This window comes from Eleutherodactylus coqui, chromosome 2 (assembly GCF_035609145.1).
Source record: "Eleutherodactylus coqui strain aEleCoq1 chromosome 2, aEleCoq1.hap1, whole genome shotgun sequence".
In the NCBI taxonomy this organism is placed as follows: domain Eukaryota; kingdom Metazoa; phylum Chordata; class Amphibia; order Anura; family Eleutherodactylidae; genus Eleutherodactylus; species Eleutherodactylus coqui.
In genome coordinates this window covers 266,356,688-266,383,674 of record NC_089838.1, presented here as the reverse complement: position 1 = coordinate 266,383,674, position 26,987 = coordinate 266,356,688, and the positions used below count along the sequence as shown (strand labels likewise).

The window sequence follows — 26,987 nt, the reverse complement described above, 5'->3', positions numbered from 1 at the left end:
GGTGGAATTGCTCGCAACTTGCTAGCAGACCAGATAGGAGAGAGACTGAGATTTCGCCTGGCCGGTATAATGCTACTTTCTGATACTGTTCACTGCTTGAAGGCACAGGTGATGCGCTGTCCATACGTCTGGAGAACGCGACCATTCGCAACTCCTTTCCGTAATCACTTGCACATCTTCCACTGTGGATATTCGCAAGCGGAAACGTGTGAGCCCAGCCTAAAGCAGATCTAAATGGAATTCTAGAATGAATACCTTCACATCGGAGCCAGTCTCATTCCATGCTCCATACTGTATGTCACATGTAGGCTTGTGTCACCCGGGAGCTGCAGAACGTCCATGTGTACTACGCTGTGAGTAATGGCTGGTCATATTACTATGGGAGTCCTCACCGGTATATATATACAGTATATATATCTATATTCTCCACCTGCGTGACGTCACTCTCCCGCCGAAAGGTGTGTCCAAAATCTGGGAGAAAGTTCTCAGCGGAAGTCCCGCCCGCAAACTTTTCCGACATGCTGATTGGTCATTTGCAAATCAGTCACCGCCAAGGTTACAATCTGATTGGTTGCCAACTGAAGAGCGCTTCAGAGCCAAGGGGAAAAGATAGGAAAAGTGAGGGGAGAGGAGCGGACTGCGATGATCTGAGCTGCGGGTGTCTACCTACTGTAAGAGGACCTACCGGGGACTGGATGACAGGAGGAGCAGCACAATGAAGAGTCTGAAGTCCAGACTGAAGAAGCACGAGGTTACCATCACAGTGAGTGCTGCTGGGAGGGGGCAGGAGTATGTGTGTATATATATTGTATGTATGTATGTATGTATGTGTGTGTGTGTGTGTGTGTGTGTGTGTGTGTGTGTGTGTGTGTGTGTGTATGTATATATATATATATATATATATATATATATATATATATATATATATATATATATGTATATGTATGTACCTTGCAACCTGTGACTATATAGTTAGAATTGCTAAGAAACTAACTTGAACCCCCAGTTTTGCATGGAATGCTGGGAGTTGTAGTTTACTAGATCAGGACTGTTGCCTACTATTCCCAAGCAGTGTGACATTTAGTAATGTATGACTTGCCGCCTCTCTTCTTGGGATCTATGAAATCTAGTACTGTGGTAAGTAGTGCTCTGGATGTGCAATGGTTAAACCAGCTCCTACTTGTCTCTAGAAGTGCCTTAATTATAAGCATATAATGATATAGTGAACATGACTCAGAGGACATCGCCTGCAGCCTGGTGTTCTGATGCTGATTGGGTGGAGTTGGGGCATCAGTTCTCATAGCCTGTGCCCACCCTGCAATGTGGTATAACCAGCCGGGGTGGTGTGACATGATATATATATCACTGCCCCAGTCATGGTCACATGTTGATGATTGGTTATTGTTTGTTCAAGTGTTAGGTGCGTCGGGTCAAGGTGATGACTCCTAGATATATCAATACATTCATTCTGTAGCTGTAAACCTTGGATGATGGGTGAGCCTTCCATAAGTATACATGGGGGAGGAGATGACTACATTGGTGTGAGCGATGGTGATCAGGCAGAAGTGATCGCTTCCAGATATTGGTGTTTAGGGTCATTGTATAGACAAGCCTACTGACTAATGAAAAAACTCACTATTAGCATGAGAATGAATAGAGGTATGTTAATTGGAAGTGAAGTCCACCATTGTTTCTCTGCCCGTTTGATATATCACACACACCTACCTTCTCATTGGAGTTAAATCCAAGATGGCGGCATTCAAAATGTTCGTCATGTTAGTCACATGGCCTACCAGGTTTTCCACTTCCTTTTGCAACTTGTATGCAAAACTAGATCAGTCTGCCAAACCGGTTTCATTCTATAGGGGGGGTTTCCAGACTTCTGAAAAACTTTTTGTATTTTCTTCATCTAATCTGTGTCCCATGCTCTTGATTGGCGACGCAGTTTATATAATGTGTATTTTTTTAAATTTTTTTTTATTATCTCTTGACGAGGAAACACTATTTTCTACTTCTGAATTGCACATATAGATCCTCGACCGGAATCTGCAATTCAAATCTGTCCTCGTGAGACCGGTCTCATACAGTAGTTTCTCTCTGCTGTGCGTCTAATGCATCTCCATTGATGCGTAGACGTCTCCGCGGCAAGACTTGAGACGGTCTGACAATCACTTGAATGTTTTCCACTATTGGAACACAGGTTGTCACATTTCTGTGGCATTTCTGCAGTATTCCCGCCCCGTGTGAACGTACCCTAAAGCCAGTCTCTATCACACCGTTGTTAAAACGCTGCGGTTTCAGTTTTATGTAAATAATGGTTAAAGCGCCCCTCCGGTTTTGGGACAATATTCTGTCCCAGGCCAGGGGGTGCATTACCTGCAGTTGTTCTCTGCTGCCTCTCCTATCTGCCGGTTTTGAGCCCTGTTTTTGCTAATCCAAGATACCTACAGCAAATTTTCTAACTACCTATGGCCTCCTGCACACTGGCGGATATTTGCTGTGGAATCCGTGGTTGGCGTCCGAATTGCAAATCTGCAGCAAATGCCGCCCGTTACTTCCTATGGAGATCCGCTGCTTCCTGCACAACAGCGGATCAACTGCTATTTCCACTCGCAGAGAAAAATTGCAGCATGCTCCATTTTCATGTGGGCTCTGCATGGACGGCTTCCATTAACGTCAATGGAAGCCGTCCGCAATTGCGAGCAGATTGCAAATTCCGCGTCGCTGCCTAGTGGTGGTGCAGGAAAAACAAATAAAATTGTACTGCGCATGTGCAACAGCGAGTCCATCCGCAGTACAGAAAAGTCAGCCACAGAACAGGTACACGCTGACGCCGCCGCTGTTGCCAGAGCCGGATTCCCCTGCGGCATTCCACATGCGAAATCTGGTTCTGCAGTGCGCAAGAGGCCCAAGGCTGGTTTCACACCTGCGTTGGGGATTCCGCTTTCCTGTTCTGTTCAGAAAGCAGGAAAGGGGAATCCCCACAGTCGAACAGTTCTGTTTCTGGTCGGAATCTAACAGTGCTGGGCGGACCCCTTTGACTCTAATGGGGTCTGTTTTGTTTCCGGACGGCTTTTGGACTGCATGAAGCGTCATTTTTTTTTTTTGCCTTGATTTTCAGCTGTGTTTGTGAGGGAACCTCCGGCCGCAGGTTCTGACGCAGATGTGAAACCACCCTTATATACACTCTGCACTGCTCTGATTGGCCAGTGATGATCACATGAGCACCATGGCCAATTAAAGAGCAACTATAGAGCATGAGTAGTCTAAGGCCACTCTCTCACATCTGCTTTTTACCACGACGCTTTGAACGCCGCAGTAATTGCTGTACAAGGCTCCCATCGATTTCAATGGGGTCTCGCAGACATGCGCTTGATTTCAGCATCTTCCAACTCCATGATTTTCGAGCATTCTCTGCTCTATTTTGCAGCAATTAACGCACCTCATGATCCATCAGAATGATGGGGTGCGTTAAAACTCGCTGTCGGAGGCAGTAACCTGCGTCCGAAAATGGCGTCAATTGCATGTGTGTGAGTGGCCTAATGCCCCCAGTTGACTATAGGGGATTAGGTAGTCTGTAGATTGTGTCGACCACCTTGGACAACTGGAAACGGGACCTGGTGGATTAAGGGGGACAACAGAGAAAGAACTGCAGGTAATGCGCCTCCTAACCCTCCGGTCCCAGAATATAACTAGAGCGCCTGTCGCCTTAATCATTGAATAAGGTCAGAGTCACACGTGCGTATGTGTATTTGTGCACGCATGAGCGTAGTATTTTTGCAAAATGGACAAGTTTTGTTTTTTGGTTTTTTTTTCCGCACACGTTGGTATATTTTGCTGTCCTTTTTTGCATCTGCATGGCATTTGGATTTTCTTGTGGCAAACAGATGCACCGATTGACAGGCTGCAGGGTATTTTGCACAACCAAAATATGCGCACAAAATACAGAAATGTGAACAAACAGATTGAAATCAATGGGTGCCATTCTCTGCGTCGTGCATCTATAACTATGTCCATGTGAAGAGATGCAACTGCCTTTTACATCTTGTCTTAATTTGTTGCAATTTCAATATCTGTTTGTTAGCAGTGAACAACGCTTCTAACAACGCTTTACTATAATCATATCAGAAAATACCGTAAATTATCCATCTACTGTAGAGCAGCTCGTAGTTCATGTAGGGTTGATCTTATGGCACATCGACAGCCAAAAAATACACCAAATTTTATTTGCACCTCTTTATAAACTTGTTGCATTTTACTTCGTTTTAAGATTGATTTGTAAGACTTTCTAAATTGGGGCCATAGTTGTAGACCGATGACCTCCTCAGTGTGGGAGCCATAGGTTGTGGAGATTCCCGCTATTGTACAGGAAGCGGTCCGTGAGCCGCAGTGCTGTGCGCTCCCCCGGATGCAGGATCAAAGCGGAGAGCTCTTAATTAGAAAAAAGTTTTGTGTTTTACTTATAAACCGCCATACCCGTCTGTTAGCTGTATGTGGTCCCTCGGGGATGAACTGCAATATCGGATATAGCCTATCGGCAAAAGGGGGGTGCAGTAGATCCCTTTTTTTTTGTTTGTTTGTTTTTTGTCCAATACCATGTAATCCCTACAGTTTTGGGTGACCTTTTGGCATAAATTATGCATAAAGCTATCCGTCCAGGGCTCTCACACCATTCCTCTAGAAGCTCCGCCTACTTTTCGGGAGAGGGATCAGGCTGGGGCAAAATGAAGAAAAGTACCCTCTTGTGCAAAAATCTGCAACTTTTTACTCCAGAAACTGGTATAAAAGGTTTGAAACCACCTTTTTGAAGGGGTTGTACTAGATTAGACTTTTAAAACCTCCCCATAGGATAAGAAGTCTGACCAATGGGGGTCTCGCCCCTAAGAGACCGGCACCTATGCTATGGGAAGGTGATAAGTCTGTCTAGTTAGTACAGTAGCTTTAAACTCCTTTTAAGCTGGTCATTCTCATGAGCTGTAACATACACTATCAGCTCACCCAAATCTGCAAGTCACTTTTCTAGCATGGAAGGACCCCCGTCTGCATATGTTATGTGGATGTTTTCTGACTTACCTCCTGTTGAAGCATTTCGGATATGTCACGGATCAGCCATAGAGTGGTGTATGTTATCAGTTGGCGATATTGTTAAACACACAACCCCAAACTAAGTACATTGGTTTAGCATCGTCTTTGTGGTTTCCTATACAGCAAAAAAACACCAAAAGCGGTCTGCTGCGCGCTCCTATAAAGTCTAAAGAAAACGAAAAGTAGGTCAAAAGGACACTTTTGGCCGAAGTTGGGTGAAAGCAGCTATGGATACAGTTGGCTTGTACACGGAGAGCTTTTTCCGTGTATATGTGCCAAACATGGAGATTACAACAGGTGACGCTCTAGGAGAAAGCCATTAAGAACCCAAGGTAAATAAATCTACCTGCTTGTGACATAATACCTCCGCTGAGGCCTGAAACAATCGCTTTTCTAACATTTCACAATAGCTGAGTCATGCCCATAATCCCGGCCATAATCTTTGTACTTGCTGAAGGTGCTTTTATACTTAACGAGAACCTCACGTTTCTTGTGTGCCCGAGCGAACAAGCTGCTGGCATCATACCAGCACGCTCGGCAGCTTGTTTAGACGGGCAGATCATCGTTAGGAATCGTGAACTTATCGTTTAGTGTTTCACATTCCTATGTGACTCTTCCCAGCAAGAGAAACAAAGTAATCCTGTAGACATGATGCCTTTTAGGATGGGTTCACATGGGGCGGAATTGCTGCAGAATTTCCATGCGTTTTTGCAAAAAACTCGTTCGCACACTGCGGCCAAGCCGCACGAAAACTGACATGCAGCGCGGAACTCAATTCCGCAGCATGTCAATTTTTTTCTTGTTTCCGCAGAGGCCTCTCTCCTCTCTATGGGGGTAGAGAAAGCCGCAGCGGAATGCCGACGGCGAAACCGCTCCAAAACCTGTGGCTAATGGACGCAGGTTTTGAAGTCGGTGCGGCCGTTCTGCTGAAATTCCGTTACGAGTGACCCCAGCCTAATGGAAATACATGATCTAGCGAGCTTTCAAACCTCTCGGGGTTTTTCCTCCGGCATAATAAAGTGTGTGTGTATTAGTGTGTGTTTTCTTTTTCTCGTACGCCACACCGCTGCAGCGAAAAACCACGAGATTTCCACCGGGAAAGCGCAGCTTCAAAATCCGCAGCACCTAGCTGCGGGTTTTGTAGCAGCTTGGCCACACGCATTTCCGTTGCAGCCGGCGCTCCCACAGAGGAGAGCGTGGCCGCAATGGGGGGAAAAAAATAAGAATGGACATGCTGCGGCCGGCAAATCGGCGCCACAGTGCCGGCTTTGCCACTACGGATTCGCCTTCCCTGTGTGTACTAGTTTCCTGAGAAATCTCGTCAACATGGCTGGCTAATCCCAGGATTAGCGGCCAGAGGCGGATTTGCGCTGTGTGAACCCAGCCTTATGCTGATTCTTCACTGTTGGGCCAGTAAATAAGGTTTGTATGACGGTAGTCACAATGGATGACCAGGTGATGTGCATGGAATCCCTCTGAGGGTATAGCACCGCTATAATAACTCTTTACAAGTATACAGGTAACTACTTTTACACTAATCCTCTAATACACTCTTTATTCACACGTTGTGGATTTTGCTGTGATATTCCTAAATCGTGGAATTTTGCTAGAAAACCTTGACATACATACAAGCAAATAGGATGTTTCATGAACAGAGCGGCAGTATTATATCTTCTGTAGTTCAGCCAACATCCAAAATGGGGGGGCGGGTTGGAACGCCCCCATACAGATCTGATTGTCAGCTAGTTCCACAAAAATGGGGTGGTTTGGCCGCTTCCATCTAATGGATATGGCCACCTTAGCAGTGCATGGAGCCCCTGTATTACATAGAGGTAGGTGCTCCGTGGGGCACTCTACTCTCTCCTTAATTAACCCAGTAATACAACATCTAATAAAACACGGCACTATTTATTTTCCGCATTGATTCCATATGAACTCTGTATGCCCTGCTATGGAAATCGAGCTACACTATGTGCCTATAGATTCTATGGGTGCCTTATTGCAGAGCAGTTGTATGCATGAGGCTTTATATGCAAATGGGAGATGGTAGAATGCAATTGCAGCGCCACCTATTGGAAAGTAGCTTGCCTGACCTAACAGGCTTTGTAACACAACTGGGATTATAAACCAAAACCAGAGACCTCTTAAATATGAGCACTTGTGTTATGGTTAATAAAAAAAACAAAAACGCAACAAATTGTGGAAAAACATGTGTTTTTTATGCAGCTTCCTAATGTGTGTTTTTGTTATTTTTTGGTTGTTTTTTTTTTTTTTTTAAACTTCACAGTCTGATTTAACCTAAAAAAATATATATATATATTACAGACACCATTGACTTTTCATGCTGTTTATCTCTTTTCCTATTGTTTTAAGGCTTTTTTTTTTTTTTTTTTTTTTTCTTCTTCTAGCTGCAAACGTGTATTCGGTCGTTCTCCGTCCTGCGGCACTTGCTGTGCTGACCTGTTTGTTCCAGAATGGCAGCCCACTTGCTGGGTTCTGTCTCCCACACACGTCCAAGGACCTTTTGCGTTCTTTGGATTCCAGTTGTGGGGTGTGAGCATCTGCGGGTGGGAGATTCATTCTTTTTCTGGAGAATCTTCTTTTTTCCTTATGCAAGATTAAATTCCCCATCTTGACAAGCTGATTGAATCCAGATGTTAAACCACCTGATTCTGCGTTTTCTAAGAGCCTCTGATCTCGGAGGAGTTTGGTGGGGGTTGAGGAGGGCCGAGTGTTACATCAAAGCAGAAGCACAAAGCCCTCCATATAATGAGTTTAGTGTAGTGCCACCGCCTTATAGCAGTGCTGGGAAAACCTGCCAGATAAATGGTGCCCACAATCTGCTGCTGTTCAGCATACTTGGCATAGAAAGTTCCCATTACCTGGTCACTTAAGAGAAAACGAGCCATTGTCTCCTGAAGTCTGCGCTATTCATCAATCGCTGCCCCGTCAACACTGCCCAATTATCGGAACATTTTGTCTCCAACCAGTTTTTGGGCTAAGTAAAAGAAAATTTAAATCCGTGCCTTTCGACACGCTTGTAAATTGCCAGAATTAGACAAATCTCTGCCCGTACGCATGAGTTAAAAGTTGTCTGAATTGGCTGATTTTGGTAACTTCAGATGACCGGTTTTTGAAGAGAAAAAAAGGAACCTCTGGAAGGGCTGATGTCAAAATGTAGTCTGACAAATATTTTGCGCCACCCAGTTGAAAATCTCAGATGTGATCAGCTAGGCCTTATGCACACGGCCGTGATGGGCTCTGCAAGCGGAATGCTGCAGCGGAGTCCGTCACGGCCCCCCCCCCCCCCCCAATTGGCCTAATGCCCACAGACGGATTTTCCGCCGCGTAAAGCGCGGCAGAAATCCACGGCGTTTCACCACAGCTATTAGGTTCTATTAAACATAATGGCTCAATGTACTCACTGCGGAATTCCGCAGCGTGAAATTACCCGCAGCATGTCCTATTTGCCGCGGGCATACGCACAGACGGCTTCTATTGTAGTCAATGGAAGCCGCCTGTCACGCTATACTTCCGCTGTAGCACAGCATAAGTACAACTTGAATACGCGCACCACCAGCTGCGTCATATGACACTGCCGGCGCATCATGCGCTGTACTGCGCATGCATCCTGGTTCATCATGTGAGACTTCGCAGCAGATCCGGAGGTAAGTAGCTCAGTGCACATCTCTCAGCTCTTCTCCCCCCCCCCCCCCCGCAGAGAGGGACATCGTATATCGGCCGGACATGAAAACCCAGCCGATATACGGTCGCCTGAATAAGCCCTGATATTGGACATCAAAATAAAAAATTTAGAAAAAATGTAACCTAAAACTTGGTTTATACATTAGGTAATCTTCTGATGACGCAGTCCCTTTGCCTTTGTAGGTCAGGCAGATCCCAAACAAATGAACAGTATAGGAACGTAGATTTCTGTGGCTGCCTTATTATAATTGGGACCCCTTTCTGTCTTACGGACTCTTTGCAGGTAATGTCACTGATGTGACACATGGCGCTGTTTGCCATGCGCTTGCTGAGTGTTGGCATACCCCGCTGTGGACGACTACATGAACCGGACATTCCACGTTCAGCAGACAGAACATGATCTCTAGGATTAGGGATTGTATCTGTTGCCTGCAGTGTGAAGGGACAGGCTCACATTTCATAGTATTTTAAATGCAGCCCATACTTACTGTGATGGGTTACATGTATGATGTTACTCGGGGTTTATTTTTATTGTTGTTTTTTATAAGGTGTGATGTTATATATGGTGAACTGAAAGAGTTCCTGCCACCTTTTCGGAGTTGACTGAAGGGCAGGGCACCTTTTTAAAGGACAACATAAGGAATGTTGATTAGGGTGTGTTCAGGAGCGGCCGAAATCTTAGACCATTATATGATATGTTACATGCAGAAACTGAAAGGATGAAATACAAAGCAAAACTCCAGGCGAAATTTGAAATGTCTTACAAGTTGCAATTGCATTGAAAATCTGCAGCATGCCCTAATATTCGCAGTTTTTAAAGGCTGCATACGAATGGGGTGTTGTGAAACCTCAAGTCCTAAAAATCATTCTATTTTTTTTTTTCCTCTTGTGGTTTTGACACCGAACATCCTCATCATAGTCACCATTTCTAAACAAGGCATTTGTGCTGTTTATTATGTAAGCATGATGGGCATAGAATAGAACCACAGGGCATATTTAAAACCTTTTTTTTTTTTACTCCAGTTTGTGAGGCGTGCGCCTCTTTATGTATTAAGGGCACTATGTGCCGGGGGACATTATACTAAGCCCAGCGTCGAAAATGCCAGGCTTAGTAAATGTTACCCCATGTGTTTAAAGGGAACCTTTCAGCACTTTCAAGGGTTGAAGTAGTCCCTTAATTTAGGTGATACTCGTAGGGTATCGTAGTCTTATCAATCAGGTATACCTAATTATAAATAGATGATGCATTGGAGAAGAGTACAATGAGAAACAGTCAAGTGAGGTTTCCAAGCTCTGCTGTTTTATTGTTGCAATGCGAGATGTTATATAGTCCACAAAGTCAACAATTCAAAGTCTACAGCATGTGTGATACTTCTCTCTGACCGAATGCCCACGGCCAAGTCGGATTCCGACTGTGAAATCTCGCAGAGGAATCCAACCTAGTGCCCAGTCAGAGACACATACTCACCCGTCCAGATGCAGTGTTTTGGCCGGCGCATGTGCGTCATGAAGGGCACGGTGCGTCTGCGATTATGCAGATTTGCGGCGATTTTCAAAATTGACATTTTGGAATCTCCACTAATCGGGTGGCTTCCATCAACTGCAATGAAAGCCGTCCGTGCGAATTATTTTACCCCGCACCAAATAGAGCATGCTTTCACAGAGTTTCTGTCACAGATATGGCTGCAAATTCTGCGCTTTTTCTTCCGTCCCAAAAGTGGGCAGCTGCGTGGACCCCAATATAGTCAATGGGGTCTGCCCGGCGCTGTCCATTTCCATTCAGAAACGATACCTTTTTAGGCTGCGGGAATTCCCCTTTTCTGCTTCCTGAACAGAGCAGGAAAGTGAAAGCACCCTTAGTAAAACATTACAAAGGTTAATTCAGACAAATCTGCACGCTCAGTGTCTGAGACCCTGTTAGTAAAACTACAATACGTGTCTTTTGTACACATACTTCTTGTTATAGACACGACACTAATGCAGAAAATATAATTCAATACTTTCACTCACGCAATCATGTGAAACAGCCTACAGTTCCAGATTACTGAGGTAGAGCTCGTTCCTAATTTCATCTTGTTACATCCCCCCCCCCCCCCCGCCCCCCTCTCCGTGTGACATGGATGACCTCAACTATGTCATACAAGGGATGATCAAAATTTTGAAAGAGGTTGCAGATCAGCATATGTGAATATCAGTAGAAGATCCTTTTGTGGGCAGATTCAGCCTGCTATGCATGTGCCGGTGAGGATCCCAAGAGGGTGCATCTCCTATCAGTAACACTGCTGACGTAGGAGACCTCATTCACTTTGTAGAGTAGACCTCATGGAACAAACTCTGGGCAACAGGGATTGTCCGATCCACCCACCGGATAGGTCAACTGAGATTTTCATGCATCACGGGAAATTTAAAAAAAAGGCAATTTCTCAAGGCATGATGTCTGTAGGAACTGTAACCGGATGAGATTTGGAACCAGCTCTGCCTCAGTAAACTGTAGGTGGTCTGACATTCTCAAAAAGTTCTGGCAGGTTCCCTTTGAAACACTATTGATAGTATCACTTGAAAGCCGGGAGCACATGACTATTTCGGCACGTTTTGCATCCGTAATACAGATGTGTGTCCTAGCCTGACCCGAAATCCAAGTATAATAACCATCTATGATGCTGGAGTTAAGAGACCCGCAGTGTCAGGTTGGGGCGCACATCTGTGTTACAGACGCAAAAAGGCGGCTGAAAAAGCAAAACAGTTTAGAGGGTGTGTCCAGCGAGAGCGAAAACGTACCCAATCCTGTCCGGTGGTGTTGGCACCTCTGCTTCTGGCCTGGTTCCAACACTGGGTACATAGTGTGGTTACTTGCTACCCCCTCTTGTTGTTGGGGATGTCATTGTAGGATGATGACTCGCTCTTTTCCATAACTATCTCCATCACCCATGACGGAGATGACTTAGTTATGGAAATGAACCATTCGGCCAGCCCTTGCAATGATGTCACAGACAATGAGAGAAGGTAGGAAGTATTGATGCCACTTGACCCGGTGGTGGAACTAGGCCACAAGTGGATGTTCCAGCACCGCTGGATCCGGAATCCATCGGGAAAGGGTTTTTCTTTTCTTCTTTTTTTTTTTTTTTCTCTTTCCTCGGGCAAGACCTTTAACCACTTAGATGTCCTTCTTTAATATTGAAGCCTGACACATTGCATGCACTCTTGAAGTCCCTGTAAAAGAAGCTCTTGCCAGATCATGTGTCTTCTGCTCTAGTGAGATGGAGATATTTTTAGAGTGCTATGATCTAGTCACGGAAATCTTAGGTGATCTCACATGCAAAGATCAGTTGATAAGTCATTCCGTTAGAAGGAAGGGAACAGCCACCGGTTCTACGTATGGATTCCTATAGAATGCAGGTACGTGCAGTAGACTTCATTTACTGTATGACCTATAGAACAAGCTTCTAACCTCACAAGAACTTCAGCTGCTGCATGAAAATAGCTTGAAATACATGGTATAAATTTCAATTGGGACGGCTCGTGATTTGCTGTCCGTCTGTGGAATGCATCATGGTGCCTTTTATTAGAGTATGTTCATTTGTGCTAGAGATGCAGAAATGTCCGCAACTGAAAACTCACTTCGTGCTCATCTATGGTGTTTCCAAAACGTGTTTATGACTTGTTTTAGATAATGGAATAGTTACAGAATTGTTTGCAAAGAAAATCTCTAACTATACCCGCTAGGTGCATTTGCATCCAAAAGAAAATTTGGATCTGTTCATCTTAAAGGAATTCTGTTAGCAGGTTCATGCTGCCACAACCACGGGCAGCATGAGCCCAGGATGCCTGTTGGCTCAGTGGCTGTCTTGTTCTGAAATGCTGTTACGTGTTAGAATAAATGCATTTTTGAGGTTTGACATGGAGCTGAGGTCTGAGTCACGGAGGCGGAGCCATGCTGGCCTCTCTCCGCCCACATTACGTAGACTGACAGCTCTCTCCCTGTACACAAAAGGGAGAAAGTTGTCAGTCTTCATGCAGCTGGCGGAGAGGCTCCAGTGTGGCTTGCGCCGTTATGAGTCCAACTTCAAAGTGCATTTGTTCTGAGAAGTCCACAGGGCAACAGGCATCCCTGTCCCGGGTTCATGCTAGCTGTATGAACCTGATGACAGAATCTCTTTTAAGGGGACTGTTTTTGCTGGCAAACACATTGATTTCTGCAACAAATCTGCCAAATTTTAATATAAGCGGCTTTACACGGGACAACTGTCGTTCGAATAGTCACTCGATGGAGGAAATGTAAGCGACAGTTCTGTGTCAACACGGCGACCAATCAGGTGATGCGCAAGAATTAGTTCACTAGTCGCTTTTCGTTTCAGCTCACCTTTAAAATAGTCGCTGGTTCATTATCATCTAGTGTAAATAGTTATTCATTTTCTTTCAATGACTAGCCAGCAACTTTGCAAGGTGTTTTGCTTGTTTGGCGTGTGCCTCCCACTGATCGCTGATTGACTCCTCCTGCCACTTGTCTTTGAACATTTTGCTCTCACAATAAATGCTCATTGGTTCGCGAAAAGCACAAATCTGTATGTGTGCTCCTTGAATGGAGTAGTCCCTTATGGTCTTTGAAAGAACGCTCATTGGGCAGGGGTCTCGCTGGTTTTGGTCTCCGAAGAACATTCGCTTGCTGTGGCCTAGGTCAAAGACCGCTCACACGCATTTGTGCATGGACTCGATAGCCAATGAACATGCGTTTAAGGAGGGGTTGAAACTTCAAATACACGACTGTCAAGGAACCTCATGCTCCTTAGGTCTTCGAATAATCAGCCATCGTGAAATAGAGCAACAAGTGAATAAGAATCTCTGTAAAAGTACAGTTTTTCGTACGCTTTAGCAAATATTTTGAGTGACTATTTGGCTGATAGATTAATTGTAACCTTGTAGTCGGTAAATGTTAATTGAAGCACCACAGTAAGGGTGGCTTTATAGGAAAAATATCACCTGTAAAGCCTGTCATTATATTTCTAATATCATTTTTGGCATTCGGCGGTCAGGCAGGTCTATGCGGCAGTCATTCCTTTCCGTCTTGTGCTGGATTTTATCTCATTTTCACTGTTTGCTCTGCTCCATCGTAGGAGCCGATAGAAAACACAAAGCCTATTGTGAACATGGCCTGAATGTGATTTACAGAAGACTAGTAGTTTCAAATCCCCGGCCGCAGGTTCCGTCACAAATCCGGAAGAAAAAGCGTTACATGCCGTGCATTTTCTTCTGTCCGAAAGCTGGCCAGATAGGCAAAAATCAGGTGGACCCTACAATAGTCAGTGGGGACCACCTGGCACTGGTTGATCAGGAAGCAGGCCGAACCGGAATCGGAGTAGAAAAACGGAATCCCCAGCGCAGATGTGAAAGCGCCTTTAATCTATCTGTACATGCTGATGTGTTTGTACTCGCTTGTTACCAGAGTCGCATGTTTTGGAGACAGATGTCACTCTCGGACAATTTAAGGCTGACCCGGTGATGGCTGAGTGGTAAGGTCATGGTGCCGTCATCGGCTGACAAGTAAGATTTGTTCTTACAAGTTCAATTAGTGAGTAATGTGTCCTAACAGCAGGAAGGCTGCAGATGTCTAGGGACGAATACACAAAAACACCAGTTTGTCATAATCCCTTCTCACAAAGTTCCGGTTATACTGGCCAAGCGGGAACAATTTCCTAAAAGTTGCAAAGCATTATATATCAGTAATGCCACTAGTACAACTAGTCAGCTCTTGCTGTTACTGTAATCTTAGTGCTATCAAATGCCAACTCGGCTGGAACTCCTTATATATTCAAGCATTTGAAGAAACGCGTTAAGCTATGGAATATGAATCACTATAGTAAAATGTCAGACGTGGAGAGATATATATGTGTAATACTAACCCACAACAATGCACCATCCTGGCTATTAGAGACTGTAACTCTACACATTGGCGATGTGTGCCACAAATGCTGACACCAGAGAGTCATCAAAATATATACTCTCTCATTAGCGGGTTTTGTTTTTTGTGGATCTCCCGTGCAGGAGTACACAATTAATTGATAGTGTATTAACGTGTAAAAAACGCTAGCGTGAGAGTTGCTGGAGGTGTGGAGTGAGTATATACAGTGGTTCCTACAACAACATGTGTTCCTCTCATGGCGGCTTCCAAGAGCCGTGTTCCAGCAGGATAATGCTCGGCCGCACACGCAAGGGCATCACAGGAATGTCACCACAACATTGCCAATAAAACATGTATGGGACCATTTGGGACGCTAACTTGGACAGCCTACGAATTTGCATAGAGGCACAGTTACAGCATATTTGGACCAATATGCCACAGGATACCATACAGAACCTTTATACCGCCATGCCTGCTCGTATCAAATCTTGTATCCAAGCTAGAGGTGGTACAACAGGGTACTAGAGCCTCCATGCCTGCCTGTATCGCATCTCGTATCCAAGCTAGAGGCAGTACAACAGGGTACTAGAGCCTCCATGCCTGCCTGTATCACATGTTGTATCTACGCTAGAGGCGGTCCAACAGGATACTAGAGGCGCCATGCCCACCCGTATCACATCTTGTATCCAAGCTAGAGGCGGTACAACAGGGTAGTAGAGCCTCCATGCCCACCCGTATCACATCTTGTATCCAAGCTAGTGGCGGTACAACAAGGTACTAGAGCCTCCATGCCCACCCGTATCACATCTTGTATCCAAGCTAGTGGCGGTACAACAAGGTACTAGAGCCTCCATGCCTGCCTGTATCGGATCTTGTATCTACACTAGAGGCGGTACAACAGGGTACTAGAGCCGCCATGCCCGCCCATATCACATCTTGTATCTACGCTAGAGGCGGTACAACAGGGTACTAGAGCCGCCATGCCCGCCCATATCACATCTTGTATCTACGCTAGAGGCGGTACAACAGGGTACTAGAGCCGCCATGCCCGCCCATATCACATCTTGTGTCTACGCTAGAGGCTGTACAACAGGGTACTAGGGTTCAGCTTTCTGCAATAAACCTATCCTTTTATGTTACAATCTTACACAGAAAGTTTCATTTGATTTTGACAACTCCTTCCTGGGTAGTTTTTTTGACAAAATGTATATGTATGTACAGTATCATCTATGTCGATAGATACACATACTAGCAGTACAGCTAGCAACCTATGGATCACCAGCTGTTAGGATGTTGTGCCCACAGGCATGTGCACAAGACCCGGGGACCGACCATAAACGTTTGTTTTATGTATGGGTGTTGGTACAAAAGAGCAGATTGTATTCAGATATCAGAATTTCTTAAATAATTAATACAACAATCACTTTGTAACATTTGCATGACATCTGTGACATCCCTGCAGCTACTGAACCAGCAGCACAACAGGGGCGCTGATGTGGGGTACAGGCTTCACGTACCTCCCCGCTGCTCATCCTTCCTCAGGAACCCTGAAATCAGCCTTTGATACAACCAAATGTCAACCTCTGCCACTGGCTGTTGATTGTCTAGTTGTGTCATACTTGAATCGTCAATCAAGAGCAGGAGGCGGGATTGATGGTCGCTTTATGTAGGCAGCACAGTACCACTAACCACTGCCCACTGGACCACTCTAGCATCATTTACCTATGGGGTACAGTGGGTTGAAAGTGATTTTCGGAGTCCTGAGGCAGCCTGAGCAGCGGGGGAAGTATGTGTAACCTGTCCCTCCATGTTGGCATCCTTGCCATGCTATTCTCTTTAGTAGCTGCCGGGAATCTCACTGATATCCTTTTAAAGTATTAATACATATTTTTTTAAATAAACTCTTCACCTATATGGTGGCAATGTATGCCAGAGCTTTTGATCGGTAGGGGTCTATGTGCACCAATCGCTTAAGTGAATGGACCGAAGTGCTTATTTGAGCACCGTGCCAGTTTACTGTCTTTGTCGCTGCTTGGAGCAGTGTTCTTGATCATAACTGAACTGGTATAGCATTCAAATGAGTTCTTCCCTCCATTCATTTAAGCAACAGATGAGGAGGAGGGGGTAGGTGCAGAACCCCACTGATCCAAACTAATGACCTTATGATAGGTAATAAAGATAAGCTGAGAGATGGTGAGACAACACCTAGCTAACTTAAATTAATTCAAGTCTCAAGGTCCAGATGAATTACATCCTAGGATACTAAAGGAAGCAGCAGAGGTAATTGCTGAACCACTCGCTATAATCTTTGAAAATTCCTGGAGAACAGGAGAAGTCCCAGAAGATTGGAGAAGGGCAAATGTTGACCCTATATTCAAAAAAGGGAAGAAGGTGGACCCAGGAAACTACAGTCTGGTGAGCCTGACTTCTATACCGGGAAAGCTCTCTGAACAAATTATTAAAACCGCATGTATGCAAGTACTTGGATAAAAATGGAGTAGTTAACCAGAGCCAGCATGGGTTTGTAACAAACAAGTTATGCCAGACTAATCTAATTTCCTTCTATGACAGAATCACTGACTGGGTTGATCCGGGAAATGCGGTGGATATAGTTTATCTTGACTTTAGTAAAGCATTTGACAAAGTATCTCATAGCATCCTTATTGGAAAAATGACCAAATATTGGATTGACAAGGCAACTGTGAGGTGGATTCACAACTGGCTGAGTGATCGTACTCAACGAGTGGTCATAAATGGCTGCACATCCAAGTGGAAGAATGTCTCATGTGGGGTACCACAAGGCTCTGTCCTAGGCCCAGTGTTCAGCATTTTTATAAATGATCTGGAGGAGGGAATTGATGAGAAACTGATCAACTTTGCTGACGACACAAAGCTAGGATAGATGGCTAACACTAGGGAATAAAAGGGGGAGTATTCAGAAAGATCTAGAAAAGCTTGCACAGTGGGCGGCGACTAACAGAATGGTATTTAACAAGGAGAAATGCAAAGTCCTACATCTGGGCAAGAAAAATGAAGAAAGCGCATACAGAATGGGAGGAATTGGGCTAAGCAGCAGCACATGTGAAAAAGACTTGGGTATACTAATAGGTCATAGACTGAGCATGAGTCAACAATGTGATGCAGCAGCCAAAAAGGCAAACACAATTCTGGGATGTGTTGCATAGAGTCTAGATCACATGAGGTCATTATCCCCCTCTACTCTTCCTTAGTATTCCTCATCTGGAATACTGTGTCCAATTCTTGGCACCCCACTTTAAAAAAAAAAGACCTAGACAAACTGGAGCAAGTTCATAAAAGAGTTACCACTGGTCTGCAAATCATGTCCTATGAACGGTTAAAGGATCTGGGAATGTTTAGCTTGCAAACAAGAAGGCTGAGAGGAGACTTAATAGATGTCTACAAATATCTGAAGGGCTGTCACACTGCAGAGGGATCAGCCCTATTCTCATTTGTACAAGGGAAGGCTAGAAGCAATGGGATGAAACTGAAAGGGAGGAGACACAGATTAGATATTAGAAAAAACTTTCTGACAGTGATGGTGATCAATGAGTGGAACAGGTTACCACAGGAGGTAGCGAGTTCTCCTTCAGTGGAAGTGTTCAAACAAAGGCTGGACAAATATCTGTCTGGGATGATTTAGTGATCCTGCACTGAGCAGGGGGTTGAACCCGATGACCCTGGAGGTGCCTTCCAACTCTACCATTCTATGATAGAAGTTTTTAAAACGGGTTGCCTTATTTTATCTGTTTTGCAGCATACGGCTATGTATTTCGTGCAGTGGCCTAGGTTGGTACTGCAGGCTACTGAGTCCCATTCACTTTTATAGGACTCAACCTGCAATACCAAAGCGGGCCACTGTGCAGTGTACAGAGCTCTCTGCTTCCTGCAACAGGGAAAATCCCTTTTAAGCAATAGATCACTTTTCATATTTCAGTGGATGTTACCAGTGTGACATTCTCGTCTCATGAGCTATGATGGCAAACCATTAAAAAAACCTATTGTTTTTGTTTGTGTAAAAGTCAAGAGAATACCACGCAGCACTAATACCCCCCACCACCATTTCAATGATTGAGCAGATCAGCAAGCTGCAAGTGGTTATCCTCCATCAGCAAGAAACTTGGCAGCGGGCAGAAACTTCCAGATGTGCCAACCTACTGGATCCTAAAGAAGCACAGAGACATGAGCAAGGTTGTGAGCCAGGAACACAGCGGTCTGGGCCGCGATATAAAGTTTGTGAAGTGCTAATAAAGGAAAATGTACTGGGTTCCTTAGAGAAACCTGGACTTTGTATTTTTTGGAATAAAGTTCAAGGAACACAACAGGAAGGCAGAATGTTTCCAGCATCACACATCTGGGAAAGGCCAATATGGGAAACAGAAGAGATAAAAAGCCAGTGGGAAAAAAATAATAAAGGGACAGGCGATCAGAGCGGACAGTGCGAGAGTTGAGATGTGAAGGTTATTTCTAATGTACTGTTAAGTCTTGCGGAGTAGTCATCGTAGCTAAGAAATGTAGGAAAAACCACAAGTTTTCAACTTTTTTTTTTTTTTTTTTTAAACCATGTAAAACTTTGCTAGAGGAAATATGACTGCGGCGAAGTTCACACTCGTGGTGTTGGATTCCATCTAGCTGTTCTGTCATGGTAGCAGATGAGCAGAAAATGGAAATGAAAAAGGAAGCAATGTTTAATAAAACAGAAACCTTGCACCCTTTTGGGGTTTTTTTCCGTCACCATTGTCACGCAATGGTGATGGAAAATTAAGAAACGGATGAAAGTGCATTTCTGTGGGTGCCCATCGGACTGCGCTGCATCATTTTCATACCGCGCAGGAGAACTTCGCATTCTCTGGTATGCTTCTATTCCGTGTACACAATGCAACGCTTGGATTGCATCACAAAAATCTGCTGACTGGTTCCCTTTAAGGCCCTTTTACACGGCGCAGTTATCGTGCGAATGCTTGTTAGCTTGAGTGGTTTGCACAGTAATTAAGTGTAAATGCGTGCAGCTAGCAGATGATAAACGATTAGATTAAGGCTGATGAGATCTTTCATGCGGACCTGAAAATAATCATTTATCTCCTGCTGTAGAGTTTGCTGTAAACTGGCGTACTATTTGTTGAGTAGAAAGCGGCGGCGGCGCTGACTAGAGGCAAGGTTATGTTCCAATGAACGATTGAAACTAATTGCTCAGTGTGTGTATATGCCAAGCAAGCAATCTAAGGTCACTACATGGCCAGTGGCTGTATGCTTGTTCAGATCTATATTGCCGTGTAAAAGGGCCCTACGGGTGCTTTACACGGGACCACTGTTATCGGAGTAGTCGCTAAAGCGTATGAGTGACTGTGCTTTTCACAGAGCACATGTTGCTCACTTGTTCAATTGTGGAACAAATTTATTGCAAGCCTTTACATGGACCACAATTTTTAGTTCGCTGGGGGGCATGAGGTTCTTCAGCGGGCATGCATTTGAGATTTTGCACCCCTTCCTCCCCAACGCACGCTCCTTGGATGCAGAGTCCACTGAATGTACATATATGAGGGCGAGCGGTCTTCAAGTGAGCGCTTTGCTGCAGTCTCTCGCTGGTTCGGCTGAACTGTCGCCGCTGCTGTGAACATCAAAACGAGCCAGAGACCATAACGGCTAGGGTTCTTTTGAAGACCAGCAGCGACAGGGTCTGTGTTTTCAGTAACCAATGAGTAAGTGGGAGGGCAAAATGGTAAAAAAGAGGGGGGGGGGGGGGGAGGTGAGAGACTGCAAATGGTGGGAGGCGCACACTTCCCTGCAAAGGTAGCTAGTCATTAAAAGGCAATGATTACCTATTTTTATGTAAGATAATTAACCCTCTTTTGCCCACCCATGGGGAATTTACATCGCTGCTGCCTTGGCCCTGTGCAGCAGCAACGTAAATTTATGTCAGGCACTCCACTGGAAATTGCAATCGCCTACCCCATCCCACAGTGAGTAAAACACCTGATAGAGGCTGCGACTAACAGCCTATTCGGGTACTGTCATTGGAACCCGATTAGGTCATTGAGAAATTAACCAATCACAGCATTACCTAGAAAGTTTGGTATACTACAAACTTTCCCGGCATGTCTGCACTGTATCATCATCTTTCTCTCTCGCTCTTGGGATCGGAGTAGAGAGAATTAGAGTGTGGTATATAAAACTGCACACATTAACCCCTTCTATTAAAGAAAACCTTTCAATTCACAATTTTTTTTTTTTCCTTTTTAACTGAGCGGAACAACTAGCAGTGTGGACTGTTGAGGGTCACCGCCCTATGGACTACGTCCATTTCCTTAGATTAAAGGCTGCGGCATGGCATTGTTTCTCTGGAGCCTTTTGAGCATAGATATGGTATCCAAATGAGCTACTGAAAGGAGAAGCAGCCACGTTTCTAGGCAGTGTGTAGCTGTGTGCCTCTCTACAGTAAATGTAAAAAAGTACAGTTATAATATTTGGTCCAAATTTCAGTCAAAACTACTTTTAAAATAGTTTTGTGACACTGACCTTACAAGCTCTAAGTATTAACGGCCCATTAGTATACTTTACGCTCCTTTTATGGTGGTCAGGGTGTTATTTTTCTCATCAGTGGGCTGTCATTTACTAGCTGACCACTAGATGGCGGTGTATGACAGAATGTTAATGCTTTTCTATAATACTGTCTATTTTTATTGTTCACCAGGGGGGAAAAAAGTGCAATAGTTGTAAGTATTGCGCTGTCTTCTGTTACATGGGTATGTTATGTGAAAGCGTTGAACTAAGCCCTTAAATTTGTAAAATAGTTTATTTTGCCATTTGTGGTGTTTTTGTTCTTTTTATAGTGCGCTATACTAACGGGTAGGGTGAGGCGGAAGCTATAACATAGTCACTGTGGAATGCATTGTTCTTTTTTTCCATCTCTCTCTGGAACAAGTGCTGGCTGCTACGATTACAGTCCATAGAGTAGAATACATCAAAGGCCCCATAGGCACTCACTGTAGTCATCCCAGCCCACCAATGATGGTGGGGCTGGATTACGGTTTTGAATATGTATGGGGGCAGCTTCAGTTTCAGTGCCTGATGCTTTTGTTTTGTATGTATGGTGGACCTGGGGGAAACTGCTGACGGTGAATGATCGTTCGTCTGACAGCTGTTAAAGGTGTAAAGGCACCTTAAGGGCACATTGATACATACTGGAAATGGTACACAGCGGAAAATCCGCACCAAAATCCAAGTAGAACCAATTTAGTGGCGTTTGATGCGGATCCGCGGCCAATTTCACTTTTTCAATAGATCCACACCAAAATTTGCTAACATGGTGCAGAGTTTAACGTGGAAATGACGCAAGTTTTGGTGCGCATTTTCCAACAAAGAAAATTAACACACTTCAAGTGAATGTACTGCTTTATATTCAGATGGTAAGATTGTACTTTTTGCGACTGCCGTATTGCAATCACATGGGGTCACAGATTGCAACAGGACTCCATTGACTATCATTAAAGTATGACGTTGCAGTGCAACATAGTGATCTTCATGTCACGCGATCGAATCCGCCATGTAGCTTAATAGGCAGGTAAGGCTGCATAGCAACCTTGTAACATGTTGCACGGGCAAAGATCGGAGTGTTGCTCTACTGGCATCACATACAGTGTAAGTGAATGTCACCGCGACCCTGCAGCTGCAAGAAACTCAACCAGTTTGGCTCACTCGCCGCTGCCATGTCCCAGCAGCTTGCAGCACAACCTCTTCCACGTTCACCACCGATGGCCTTGCAGTGTTTGCCACATAGTCTAATTAAATACTCCATGAAGGGGTTAAGAGAAGTTGGGGGGCCCAAGATAAACTTTTGCACCTGGGCCCATGAGCCCCTGCTCCATGTTAAAGGGATCTGTCAGCATGATGCAATCTGTTATCCCTCAAGGGATTAAGGATATGATTGAATGACTTGCGCCAAAGTGACAAAGTTGCATGTGGCCGTACAATGACTTGTCAGAATTTAGTGGCAACCTCCATTCAGATGTCACAAGAGCAGGTTACTTCCAGTGTAGAATCCCCACCCCACTGCGGTGTTGGAGCATAAAAATAACCGTAAGCACAACTTTTTGCGCGATGAGGGAGACTTTTTCGTACGTTTCAGCGTGTTCTACTTTTTTTTTTTTTTTCCTGTCTGCAGGGCACGTTTTTTGTGTGCGGGACAGACACTGATTGACATGGTCAGAGTTCCAGATGTGTTCTTTCCAGTGTAATTGCGCAGTATTTCATGTATGTCCTTGCGTATTGCACTTGTATTTACGCACCCCACCCACCCATCTACTTATTAACTTCTATGGGGACCTTTGGTGCCCAAATAAGCAGAAAAATACAACATGTTCTATCTACTTTTGTGCGACTGAAATGCGCACGCCAAAATACAGAAATGGGAACAAACTCGGTGACCTCAATGGATTCTATTCTCTGCGCTCGTGTGAAGCCGGCCTAATGCAGATGTGGGTGCGATCCAAGTTGCAGTTCTGCATTCAGTACCCGTGTTGTGGTGGTATGTAGCTTCCATCTCAGCTCATTTATCATTTACCATGCTTTCGGAAAAATAACACCGTGGTGTTGATAAATCTAGCGCACATGGCACTGTGGGAGAGATGGGCTCTTGTACCGTGCAAAGCCATAGATGAATCTCCCCAGAATGTCTCATACCAAATTCTATCAGCTAATGATTGGTATACAGGAATGGTGAGACTCGGGTTGGTTGGCATGAGCATCACTTCTGTATACTGAATGCCCGTTGTCCTGATATGGCTTGCCTGCTGTACAAACATGAGATTAGTGATGGCGGCGTCTGTTCCTATATTCCTCCTTCTCTAGTTATCATTACTGCTGTAGGTGGCACGCTTACCGTGTGACGTGCGCTGACGCAGCACCGCGTAGGTGATTACATGTCTGTCTCATCCGTCATCATCCAATCACACTCAAGTCTTGTAATATTTTTATCTTTTTTCTTCTCCCATTCGCTCCACCTGCTTCATTTACTTTGTGCGCTCGGGTGCTCCCACTGGTGACCGACCGGGACAACTTGCACACATACGTGTGGGTCGGATTGCCTACAGCGGCGTGTGGACCTTCTGCACAGCAGCCTGTTGGGCCGTCTTCACATCTGGATTCAGGTTTCTGTCTTATAAATGGAAGCCACAACATTTGGCGTATTAAGAGGTGCGCGCCTCCTATGTTCCATTAGCGGCACCTCCATGCTCCAGATGAAAACCTTTGCCAGCTAGGAGCCAGAGCAAATATTTTTTTTTTTTTTTGGTATATTGCACACCAGTGCCTGGCGTAGATTATATTAAGAGATGGGCCACGCCACCTATAGCTAGGCCTCTCCCACTTCTTGAAAAAGTGCTGAGGTGCAGCATACAGAACTCCAACTTCTGGATGTCAGAATTCTGCTAACCAGAGGGTTTTTAAATAGGCCCCATTGTGTCTGGCCTATCAGATGATGGACACCAGGAGTGCCTAATGCACCCCACTCTTCTGGTGTCCACCAAGGTTGACTCACTTTGATATAGTCCGAACAAAAAAAACTGCAACTTGTCCTGTTTTGTTGTGATTTCCGCCCGAAAGTCACCTATTCGAATCCATGGGTGCGTAAAAAAAACAAAACCTTGCACTTAGAGCATGTGTTAATGCATGTAAGTCTGGGAACCATAAATTTAAAAAAAGAAGGGAGTGCAAACTGAGTTCGCAACTGCATGTGTCAATCTACCCGTACAGAGCAGTTCTCACTTGGAGGCAATAGAGTAGGACCCCATCGACTTCTTTGGGTGCCATGTTACAGCTCCATGAAAGTTGTTGATGGATGCAATACTTCGCTTTTAGTGCTGCTTTAGTAGTCCTGATTTTTTTTTTTTTTTTGATTTTTGATTTTTTTTAAATTCCAGTTGATGCTTGTGCCAGAACTATGTTGCAAACCTTCTCAATAGAAGGGGGCTCTCACGCAAGCTGTTTACCGCGTGCATATCTCCCGTGCGGCAACGCAATACATTGCGTACTAACAAACCCCTATACACTAACTTGGCGTGTATATGTACGTAATACGTGCCAAGGTAGTGCGTTTTTTTGCACACACTGTGTGCACGGCACTGGTGTAAAGTAGTGTAAAGTTAGTTACCGCTTATTAGGTGCGCAAAACCCGCACGTGCACTACATGGTGAAACAACGGTTGTGTGAGAGCCCGAACTATAAATCCACCCACTGCTATGAATGTTTTAAAAGAAAAATCGTGTATGATGCGACTTTTCTTTTTCCTGTATTGAGCAACTCTTAACTCCCTCGGCAGGCTGCCTGGGCATGTAGCCCCTCGGACCACCAGCCTGGAGTGCGACTGGTTTAGATAGTCTGCTATGGGTTGGATACAGAAGACCAGAAAAAGCCTGTGAGCGTGGGCAGATTCCGGTGACATTCTTGCTGTGTCCCCAGTAATTCTCTCCAATGTGTCACCTTGTGAGACCTTTAAATACTGCCTGTCTTTTTATACCTCTCTGCGCTCTTGGACTTTATTAAGAGCCTTAAGGGTCCCAAGAAAAATGTTATATTTACGGTCTGCGCAGACAGAAGGTTTGGTGACGCTGGGCAGGAATCCTGTGCGGTTCTAGACGGGTATAAATCAGGCCGGCCGGGATGTCACTCAGATGTGTTGATGCCTCCGTGTTATTTTATTTAGAAGACAAGCTTTTTAAAGATCTCCCTGATCTATTGCTGTCATCGTAAACAAGTGTTACAGTCACAACGGCTACTTCACAACTTCTGCTTCAGTTTGGTAGACGGAACCCAAAGTGGTCCTGGAGGGAGAAAATTATGACTTGACCTCGTTGTCGGTGGGCCACCACCAGCAGCTAAGGGTCACACACAATTGGGCGTGGGTCAGCTCACCCCCTAGCTGCAGCCACAGTAGAGTTTGGAAGCCTACGCAGCATGCAGAGCTCGCCAGAGTCGTTTTTCTATGAAACATACCTTCCAACTTCTGAACATCGAAAGATGGACCCACTATAATATATTACTACTATATAGTGACTGAGTAATGCTACCATATTTTTACCAAATGAAGACCACTGTCAAGATCATTTTTACCAATAATAACCCAGTATATGAAGGACAAGAATACCCCACAACCATAGCTGCATTTTATCACCATACTATTACTAAAAATAACGCTATACGATGACCAATATTGCCACCACACAGTGACAATATGGCAGTAGATAATTGCTCTACACAGGCACTCTGTAGTGTAAGTGATTACAGTACTGTTATATCCAGTGATAACTTCCTTTTTGAATAGAGTAATTTACTTTCCCTTTTCTTCTCCATCTGCTCCAGACCTCCATGGCAGCTTCTCCTGGTCACTTTTCATATCTACAGAGTGACACACAGATGTGTTTTGGTTCCTCAGTTTTCCAGCAACCTGCTTCCATTTTCCATATCTTTCCATAGTGCCCCAAATAATAATTATACCACCCGGGGTGCTTTACACAGTAATAGTTTCCTCCTTTTGTTATCCATTGTAGGCCCTACACAATCTGCACCTCTTTTTGTAACCCACTCGGTAATAATGCCACCCTTATGCCCCCACTCAGTTATAATGGGGCTTAATAGTATTTAAATAAAATACATTGTATACTCCTCTCCTGTTTGCTACTGTTTTGCGCTGCTTCAAACCGCTTCTGACTTTGCGGTAGCACACTTGTTTCGCAAAATCATTGCGGCCGGCCTCACCAACACTGAGACCGTGGTATAGTTTGATATATTCGACATAGATTGGTTTAAAGTGGTTGTCTAGGATTTATTTTCTAGATGAATGTGGTATTTTAGGGATCAACTGGCAAAACAGTTGAAAAATTGTGCATTCTAGGTGGAGTTGCCCATTAATTCGATTTCAAGCTGGGCTCTGTGCCCTCTGCCTGGCAGGCATTAGCCCTGATTGGAAGGAGTGATCTTTCATGAATACGTGAACAGACTGGTTATAGTACCACCCAATATTTCTATGCAATTGTAACTACTTAGTTCTGCTTAGTACATATTAGTTTCTGTCTCAACACTGACGACTTCTATAAAGTTTGAGAAATTAAAGTGACCCTCTGGTCTCAGATAAACCAAGATGGCTGCACTATTTTTCTGGCTACCTGATGCACTTCGCACATTGATAGTCAAAGATGGTACATGCTGCTCTGATTAGCCGGTGCCGCTCATGTGAGCAGTGTCTTAGTTTACCAGTGCATGGTGTGTATCAAGTAGTCACCAAGATGGC

General features: G+C 44.6%; 1 protein-coding gene across 1 annotated transcript in view; it reads left to right on the top strand.

Annotated features, from left to right (window-relative positions):
- Positions 1-583: 583 nt before the first annotated feature.
- UACA (uveal autoantigen with coiled-coil domains and ankyrin repeats) overlaps positions 584-26,987 on the top strand; it is a 55,340-nt gene continuing 28,936 nt past the window's right edge. Inside the window, exon 1 of the mRNA XM_066592966.1 lies at positions 584-763. Coding sequence (XP_066449063.1) covers positions 716-763 — 48 coding nt within the window. The 5' untranslated portion in view covers positions 584-715. The remainder of the gene's footprint in view (positions 764-26,987) is intronic.